The sequence below is a fragment of the Pteropus alecto genome, unplaced genomic scaffold, assembly GCF_000325575.1.
Source record: "Pteropus alecto unplaced genomic scaffold, ASM32557v1 scaffold71, whole genome shotgun sequence".
Taxonomy (NCBI): Eukaryota; Metazoa; Chordata; class Mammalia; order Chiroptera; family Pteropodidae; genus Pteropus; species Pteropus alecto.
The window spans coordinates 19,583,223-19,592,885 of record NW_006433024.1 but is presented as its reverse complement, the minus strand read 5'-3'; the positions used below and the strand labels follow the sequence as shown (position 1 = coordinate 19,592,885).

Here is a 9,663-nt window from a genome sequence, read left to right as displayed (position 1 = left end):
GCTGAACGCTGGGAAATTCTTCCCCCACTCACCCACCTTCTTGTAGCCTTGTCCCCTGGCAGCAGGGAAGTACCTGCAGTGGCCCTGCCCCCTTGACCAATGCCTATACTATAGGGGTCCTCACCAGCCCAGCTCCATCGGGGAGCTGGGCAGGGCCTGGCCCCTGACCTCCCTGGCCTCTCTCCCCAGGGCGCTGGCATGTCAGGACCCTCAGGGACTGGCATGGTTGCTGGTTCTGTCAGTCCCTGTGTCTCTAGCCTGGGCTCAGGCCTCTGCTTTCCTCCATGTATCAGATGTTCGCAGCCCCCTTGGCTGGGAGCCTGTGGATCTATTTGGTCTTTCCCCTGTTCCTGCCCCACTGGTCTGTACCTGGCAGGGGAAGGGGTGGGGGAAGGGCTCATACTGTGAATCAAGTGTTCACATTCACACTTAATGACTTCCTTGGCACCAATCATGTATTTCACCTTTGCACTTTTTATATTTCAATAAAAATGGAGATGAAAACTGCCCATCTGGCTGTTAAGGAAGTGGGCATGGAGGTTTAGAACTGGCAGATGGGGCCTCAGGAAGTCCCTCTCCAGTCCATCTGACCCCTTTCCTCATCTTGTTCACTTGTGAGTGGGTATGAGGCCAGCTTTCTGACCATCTTCCAGGCTTAGAAGTGCGAACAGTCACCTTCCATTTTTGGCACCTGCAGCATTCCAATCGACAACCATATGCTGTATCCTATGACCAGGGCCTTTTCTGTCTTCAAAATGGAGTGGGCTGTGGTGGACAACAGAATGGGTTTTAGAGTTTGACAGGGTTTGAATCCTAGTTCCATCACTCACCGCCAGCTGATGATAGTCATATAATTGGCCCCGTGTCTGAGACTTTCTTCAGATCAGAAATAATGTATACAGGACATAACATGGGGTTGAGGGTCCAGTAGTAATTAGAATGACCATTTCACAGATGAATGAAGTGATAGCCCCAACCTGTGTGGCAGCCAGGATCAAAGCCCTCACCTCCCAGTCATTCCATTCCTCTCCCACCTCCACTTGGCTTGAGAGCCTCAGCTCTTTCCACCTGCCACTTAGTCACATAGAAGCTATGAAAGATCCAGTTTTCCTTTCCTCTTTTAAGCAGGTTTTGCTTTGCTTTAAAGGTTAAAATGGTAAAATTTGTATATTTTACCATAATTTAAAAAATCACTGCGATGGCAGGCCAGAATTTCACCTGGTGACTTTTCATACTTCTGAGCCTGGCACAGTGGTCAAATTCCAGCAGTTTGCTTCTTGCCTGCCAAGTGCAATCAGGAGGCTCTGGTGGCCTCTGTCGGGCCTGTTCTTTTTTCTCTTCACTGCTTGCTCGGGCTGGGGGAGGTGGACCAGAGCTGCAGGATCAGGCAGTGTGGATAGACGGTGGTTATAAACATAGGCACTGAGCTCCAGGAAGCTCGTCCGTTGCACAACTGTGGCCCTCATCCAGGGAGCTGGAACAGAAGGCACTGGAGGCCTCTCTCACTGGCTCTCCTCTGCTGTAAGCTGGGTGACTGTTTAGAAGGGCTGTGACCCAGGGCAACAAGGAGGGGATCCAGAGGCAGCTGTTAACTTGGGTTGGGCTGCTGGCAGGGCCTCTGTGGAGTGAGTGCAAAGCCAGTTTACCCCTGCCTTAGCAACAGCAGGTCTCTGGGGATGGAGTGTACGGAGATGCTTTAAAGGGATAGGGCACCGTCGTCAGACATGGGGAAACGGAAAACTTTGCTTTTGGGGAATCCCAATTGAGGTGAGGACACCAGGGACAGTCTTTCTACCATTTCTGACCCAGGGGTTGGCCAACTCTGTCCTAACTGGCTGCATGGTCAGGCACCATGGTCAGTGTCACCTGCAGTTTACTAACAAGCAAGGGCTCCCAGGGCCCATAATGGCAACAGCGGATGGGCCCTATTCTTTTCAGTTGGTCTGAATTTAGAATTTTTAATAACTAGCCTATTTCTGGGGCCTGGCTTCAGCCTGAAGTGGGTGGGAAAGCAACTCATGCAGCAGTTGCCAGGGTGTCAGGCAGTTGGTCTCTGCCTCTGGGACACTGGCTCCACCTTCAGCTCCTTTCCTTCACTGTGGGCACAAAATACCCCAATGTGCCCCGATATCTTTGGAAAGGCAGGAGCTAGCCTTGCCAGGGCTGAGATGTCTGCTGAAGCCCCCAGGGCCCAGGCAGGAAGTCCCTGTCGGGATCTTCTACTTTCCATGGCTCCTCAAGGCCACCCTGGCTTAACCTGTCAGATCAGGGCAGCTAAACTGGCACAGGCCCATGACTTCCTGCTATTTCCCTCAACCGCTTCCCTTCAGCCTGGTTTGCTCAGCCACAACCCGTCACACTGGTTGGCAAATGGATCCCAGACAGACAACTGGGGAGACCCACACTCCCTGCTCGGCTTCTGCTAGAAACATGGCAGAGACCTGTTAGTCATCTTTCCCTCTGATCCAAAGGCCATCGCCTCCAGGCTGAGTGGTGTGCTGCTTGGTATAGCAGGGAAGAGCGAGCTGATGGTAAATTCACTGAGAATTTACTTCATATGCATGGTGTACGTCATACATCTCACTGAATATTCACATACAAGCCCCTGAAATGGGAGCATTACGGCCCAGGAAAACTAGGCTCCAAGAGGTTTCATGACACACCCAAGCTTGCACAGCTGCTAAGTGGCCCATCCCCAAGACTCAAAACAGCCTGCCTGACTCAGAAGCCTTTCTGTGCTTCCCAATGCATTGCTCTTCCCCTGCCAAGGAGCCTGTTGCTGACCTGGACCTGACCCAGACCTGCACAGGAGTGGGAGGCAGTGGGCTAGGATTTTAGACAACTTGCAGGACAGGAAACTGTAAAGTACAGAAAAAATTTTATTGGAAATCTCCTGAATACATTTTAAAGTATAACTCAATATTCCCAAACAAGGTAAGCTGGAGGAGGGGAGGGACTCCGCCACCTGGAGACAGATGACTGGTCCCTGCCCTGTCCCAAGGTGCTACAGAAATCAGTCTAGGGCTCATCTCTCTTATTAAACAGGGCTGAGGGGCAAGGGCCGGCCTTGACAATTGCTCTGCTCCTCCCAGGTTTAGCTCAGAGTCAGGGCTCAGCCTCCTTGGCCTCTCACTGATGGAGTCCTGAAGAAAGGCTGCTGCCTACACAGGCCAACAATTAGACGTCAAAGAGGACAATTGCTAATAGGCTTTTACATGCTTGGCCTCAAAGGAGGGCAATGGCTGAGACATTAGGGTGAGGGGCGAGGGGACAATCAATAACTTAAAATGGGCCTCCAGCCTTCTCAGTGGTGGGACCTTGGGGGTAAATCTGGCTTGGTTTAGCAGACCATGGGTATGCTCTGGCCCAAAGATAAGACGGCCACTTGGATACTACTGCTGGGAACATTTCTCTGTGGCAGCAGAATGCATGCATAGGGGCAGGGCTCAGCCTGAGACATCGGAGCCCAATCCAGCCCTCCGAGATCAGCCTTGTAGGTGGGAACAATGTCACATGCATTTACTAACAAGCAATTGAAGGCCATATGCTCCTCTACAGAACAGCTGCTGCCAATGAATACCTAGGAGGGACCAGGAAGAATGGGGCAGGCCCATTTTTCCATGGTCAGGACTACCAGTTAGGCTGGGGGAGGGACAGATATTAGGTGGGTGAGGCTAGGCACTTGACTTACTCAAGTTAACAACACCTGAAGGGTTAAGTCAATCATTTGCCCAGCTTTAGTTTCTCAACAAGGAACCAATGCAACGAGTAAACCTCAGGGCAGTGTACAGGCCCTGGGATCGAAGGAAGGCAGTGGCCAGGTGGAAGGAGGAAAAGGCCCATAACCCAGCCCTGAGAAATAGGAACAAGTGCCCCAGAGGGAGGGAACCTGTCTGGCCTTCCCCAGGCCCACCAGTGTGGCACACATAATGCCCCTTGGGCAACTCTAGAGAGTCATCACCGTTAGCACCCAAGGCTTCCTGGGCCGCCAGAACCAAGTCAGTCACTTTGCAGAAGCTGTGAAAGAGCCAAGGCTCTCACCAGGAATACGTAGGTGTCCAAGGTAAAGCCTGTTGTCAGTTCAAATGCAGAGTCTGGGAGGTTCTGTTGCCCTCAGCCAGCCTTATTCTTGGCTCCCACCTTATATATATGAGAAGGAAGATCCCCAGAGCAGCAACCCAGAATCTGAGGAACGCCCACAGGAGGCCCTGCCCCAAGAAGAGGCACTCTACCTTCCCCAACTGAAAACATCTAAACTCAAACATATTTTCTCTATAAAATATCTGACTTCTCTGAAAGTAATAAATATTTACCATGTTCTATAACCAAGGAGCAGCAACAGGGGGAGCGGGGAGAGGAAAAGAAGAACCTTTGCTGTGACTCCTAATCCTAGTCACAGGATTCTGTTTCCATGTCGCTGAGGAGCTGAGCACAGGCAGCCACCAGGGCTGCTCAGACCCTGTGTTAAGGGAGGGGCAAATACAACCTTCAAGGGGGGGAATGGTTGACTTTGGAGTTCTCATCATCTCAGGCAGGAGGCCTGTCATATTGCCAAAAGTAGAGGCACAGGGGCAGAGGGGGAGAGAGAGGAAGATACTAGAACTAAATGAGACAACAAAGAGCCTTCATTCTTCCTCCCAGCACTGTTTCCTTCCTCTTTCTGCCTCCACACCACTCTGGGCCACCAGCTGGAATGTCAAATGGTTGGTGGTAATGGCAGGCAGGCGAGGGGCCAGTTGTAGGGAAGACCCAGGGCAGGGGGCCAGCAGCAGGAGAACAGGATGACAGCCTTTGTGAAGCAGCTGCTGATGGGCGGTGAAAGCAGATGGCCCTGCAGAGGGCCCTTTTGTTACAAAGGGTCTTCCCATCTCCAAGGCCAGAGGGTGAGTCCTCTCAAATGATATTACTGGGCTTGACTGCTGCCATGGAGTCTCCAGGAAGTGCAAGAACAGGGACCTCTGGGTCCCCATGGGGGAATCCAGCCTCCCCTCCACCTGGCTTGGAGCAGGATGAGGGATGGGAGCAGCTGATGAGTGGGAGGCTGTCTCCGAGGATCGCAAAATGGGGGTGCTGCTGGTACTTGAGGACACCAACTTTTACTGCAGGGTTTCTACAAAGGCATCAAATTCTCGGACATTCTTCTCGTGCACAGCCAGCTTCTCTGGTAGTGAGTCCTGTACCAGGAGGGAAGAGAAGAGCTGCTCACTCAGGTAGGGCATTGAAGAGATAAGCAGTCCAGTCACCCTGGGCTGAAGAAAGGATGCAGCAAAATGCTCAGCTCAGCAGTGCTGGGCTGGGAGAGCAGGAGAATTCAGGGCAGCTGAGCAGGCACCAGACAGAGGGCTTATGTCCAGCAGGGTTTTGTGGGGGCTGAGGAGGCAGGTTTGACAGTACAGCCTAGGAAATCCAAGTGGACCACACCAACAATAAGAGGACACAGCAAAATTAAATGTGAAATATCTTTGGCACAGATTAGACTGACAGTAGAATAAAATTATGTTTAGAATGCTCAAAACTAAGAAAGATTTACAAAAAGACTTCTTCACACCCTATGCTGGGCATCAGAATCCCCTGAGGGCACAGGAACAAGGCAGTCCCCACTATACTCTCAAGAGATTCTGACTTAGCAGGTCTATGGTGAGGCCTAGGAATCTGCATCTTTATACTAGCTGAGGAGGGGGTGAGCTAGAAGGGGTTAAGAGAGAATAAGAGAAGAACCATAAGGAGTTAAGTTTAACTGCCCACAAGTATTGACTATCAAAAAACTCTGATCCATGGGACCTGGTTCCATAGTGTAGCGGTTAGCACATCTAAAGTCCTGGGTTCGCACCCCAGTGGAGCCACGGTCCATGGTCTACGGGCATGCGACCCTGAACAAACCCGATGTCTGATCTTAGAAGCTAAGCAGGGTCGGGCCTGGTTAGTACTTGGATGGATGGGAGACTTTCCACCTAGGAAGACCAGGCACTGTAGGCATAAATAAACTACAAACACAAACAAACAAAAAACTCTGATCCTCATCAGGTGATCTTTCCACTGAAACATTTATATCTGAAGAATCTAAACCATCCCGGAAGTTTTCCTGACAGGGACAAGATATTTGGAAGAGGTGGGACATTCTCATGCCTCAGAATTTATAAAGTGGCCCAGATACACCAAGACGACCGGGGCAGGTTTGGGAGGTGGGGCCAACAGCTGGTACTGGCAAGCATGACTTTGAGAGCCTTCAGATTCCAGTTCCTTCCAAGCACATTTCAAATGAGAAGCCAGGAAGTCAGTGATTAAAAGCCTAAAATCAGAAGCCAGACTCTCTGAGATCAAAGCTTTGTTTTGCAGGCTCAGTGGGACCATAGGCAGGTTATTTGTTCACAGTGTCCGTTTTCTCATCTGTAGACTGGGATAATGAGAGAACCTACCTCTTTGGGCTGTTGGATTCATGTAATCTAAAAGTGTCTCTGTCCTGTTACAGGGAGGATGTGAGGTGTGGGAGTGGGGGATTAAAGAAGAAATTTCTAGGTCTGTGGAAAAGGAATGGCCATTCAAGGGGGAAAGGACGTCAGGGGCTGAGGCGGGGTGGGGAAGGATTCCATACCAAGTCTTCGGCCATGGACTGTGCCCCGACATCTATGGAGAGGCTGCTCAGCTGTGGGGGGTTCTGAAATTCACGATAGAAGGTTCCCAAGTCCATCGGAAGAATGTCATCTTTAGAAAAAGCCGGTTTCTTCAAAAACAAGACAGACTTGGTTTAGCTTACCTTGGACCACAGAGGAAAATCAGAGAAGAAAAACTGAATAACCCTCATTCCTTCCAGCAAATATCAAAGAGGTTCCTCCAGGTTCCTACACCTTTCCCTTCTGGGTAGCTGAATTCTAATCCTGGTGGGAACATTCCTCTCCCCTGGTCAGGGTTTTGCCCCCTTCCTTCCAACTCCTTTCCTTACCACAGGACCATCCACGCAGGCATGAAAAGGACCGACGTGGCTACCACTAGAAAACTCCCATTTAGAGCTGAATTGCATTATGAATTTCAACCAAAGACATGGCACAAGATGCCTAATACTGTTCATTGGCCTCCACATGTCTCCCCAAGCAGAGTTTGAGGGCAGGTTCCCCACATACACTGCATGGCAGGGGAAGCTACCTGTTCCATCCCCTCTGTCTGCACCAGCCCATCTAATCCCTGTGAAAGAAGTCTGGTTCAAGTGTAATGGATGCCTCTTTGTTTATTTCCCCTGGGACAGCAGAGGTCAAGGAAGGTGACGGCAACTTACAAAGTCAATCATAACGAAGTCGTCGTGGGTATTGCCACTGCTGCCCCCACTGGAGCCATCAGAGTGCAGGCTTCCCTGGAGAGGAGACTCAGTCTCTGGGGAATCTGGAGGATTCACCTGGTGTAGAAAGAAGCAGAGGTAGGGGCTAGTTCTGTGCACTGGTTGCAAGTTACTGTTCATAATCACGAGTTTTGAAGGGACCCGCTACTGGCTGCAAATGCATAAGCTGAGGGGCGTGGCTAATGGTCTGTGGAGGAACAGTGACTTGCCCAGGAAGGATGACGACTCCGCCCATCTCACTGGTAACTTTAGTCAATGGTGGACTCACCATGGGGTCGGCATCCTCCAGCTCTAAATTCTTAGGAGCGAACATGGCAAAGGGTATGTCCAAACTGGTCAGGGTCACCTGAAGAGACCCAGGGGAAAATTTTAGAGCCCGCCCCTCCCTTAGTTTGCACACTTCCTTAGAGGCCTCCAGAAGCCTGGAGGTCCAGCATGTAGGCACACCCAGGCTGACCACACCTCCCCTCAGGTTCCTGTGCTGGCAGAAACCCACCAATCTCCCCCACTTCTCATCACACGCCCACAGCACAAACAGAAGGCAGGGCCCCCCCAGACTCCAGGTATTCAGTCACAATTGTTCTTCACTGCAGAGCTAAGGAGGAATGTCCTATTTCAAGTTAGGCTGAAGCAATGACACGTCAGTGCACAGTGTTTATACTAAATGGTGTCAAGTCGCCCTCTCTGATGGGAGACTCAGCAGATCACAGAACAATAGTTCTTAACTTTCTCTGGAGGATGTCACAGATTATTAATCCTCTTCACAAAAAATTCACACACACAGACACACTATCTGCATGTCATTTCAGTGGCTGTACAGATCCCAGGCTGAGATCTGCCTGTAAAAGCCTCACTCTAATGGCTCAGACATGCTCACGTGTGGCAGTGGCAGAAAAAATCACCTGGTTGATGGGTTTGTTGACAAAAGCCCCCACTTTTCGAGCAAAGATGGTCTCCAGGACGTCATGGGGAGAGGCCCGTCCTTCACTGCTGTTTGACACAGTTTCAGTATCCTCACTGGAGAAGACAGGTAATGTTGGTACTCATTCTCAAACCACAGCAGAGCCCATAAATCCGCCAAGTTGTGGGGCTGCAGCCTAGGGCAGGAGTTGCCCCCCACCTGCCCTCCCATGTGGGAAATGGCAGCATGTGGTCTAGCTGCTGCCACTGTCACCCTCTCTTTTGACTTGAGAGCAGAGGACTACATTTCCTGGAACAACTAAAAATTATACACATGTGAGTGAAATTTAGTGTTACAATTGTATAAACCTTACATAAAATTTAATCTGAAATATCAACAATAAACATCAGTTACTATGCATACAGTAATCATACATATAGGCAAGCAGCACTCATAAACAACTGTAATTTAAATATTAAGCTATTATAGACTCAGACTCAAGATTTTAACTCTTCTCTATCTTCCTATTTGTTTTGTTATCTAAAAATACCATTAAGACTGTATACAATGTTAAATTTAAGCCTTACATCGCAAGGGACACTGCCATTATTCTAAGATAAGAGTCTCAGACTTGACTCTCTAGATAGCCAGAGCTTTCTCCACCCATGACAAATCACCCGGGATGAGGTCCTCCATGCTCTGTACCATGTTCCTTCCTCTCTCCTCACCCCCAATCATCCCTCCATTCAGCAAGGTCTAGCAATGACACATTCAATGTGGCGGCTCCCATTGTCCCCCATCTCCAGCCCTCCAGATTGATGCTGAGTCCTGGATGACAGGAAGGCTCCAAGCAGCAGAAACAGGGGTCCATATTGTGGCTGCCAGACCAGCAGTCATAGCCCTCAAGAAGCAAGGGATAGGAATGCTCCTTAGGCCAAAAGTGGGGAGGAGGACTGTGTACTCCGACTGTCCTCTGGACTCCAGCCAGCAGGGAAGACCTGCAGTAAGGAAAGGCCTGAGCTCGGACCACCGTATTTAAGAATCCGCTACATGGGGTCCTATCTTTAGCTACCCTCAGACGTGCCCCAGGAGTCGAGGCTCAGAAAACTGAAGTGTAAAATGACTGACAGGATCTTCCTCTGATTATTAACAGGAGGAAGGGTAAGTTTGGGAAATCAGGAATGAAAGTAATTATTCTTCTTGATAGATGGAGCAAAAAGATCTTCCCAAACAATTCCCTTCCCACCACTCCACTGTGGGAATGAAAAAAAATATATACCAGGAATTTCTATTATCCAAAAGTTCATTTAAGATGAGGATGTGGTGGGGCAACTAACGTCATTATCTCTGGGGCCTTCCAGTCAAGGGAGGACAGGTCAGATCGAGACAGCCTCAGCTTCCCATGGGAGAACTTAGAGTGTAATGGAAAGAG

The 9,663-nt window shown here is 50.0% G+C and overlaps 1 protein-coding gene across 6 annotated transcripts in view; it reads right to left on the bottom strand.

Moving 5' to 3' along the window:
• Positions 1 to 2,859: 2,859 nt before the first annotated feature.
• Positions 2,860 to 9,663, bottom strand: part of ATG13 (autophagy related 13) — a 40,538-nt gene continuing 33,734 nt past the window's right edge. For all 6 annotated transcript variants that reach the window (XM_025044068.1, XM_015586429.2, XM_015586430.2 and 3 more), the window contains 5 exons: positions 8,233 to 8,347; positions 7,599 to 7,676; positions 7,271 to 7,387; positions 6,593 to 6,721; positions 2,860 to 5,174 (listed from right to left, as the gene is read on the bottom strand). In XM_025044068.1, coding sequence (XP_024899836.1) covers positions 5,097 to 5,174; positions 6,593 to 6,721; positions 7,271 to 7,387; positions 7,599 to 7,676; positions 8,233 to 8,347 — 517 coding nt within the window. In that variant the 3' untranslated portion in view covers positions 2,860 to 5,096. The remainder of the gene's footprint in view (positions 5,175 to 6,592; positions 6,722 to 7,270; positions 7,388 to 7,598; positions 7,677 to 8,232; positions 8,348 to 9,663) is intronic.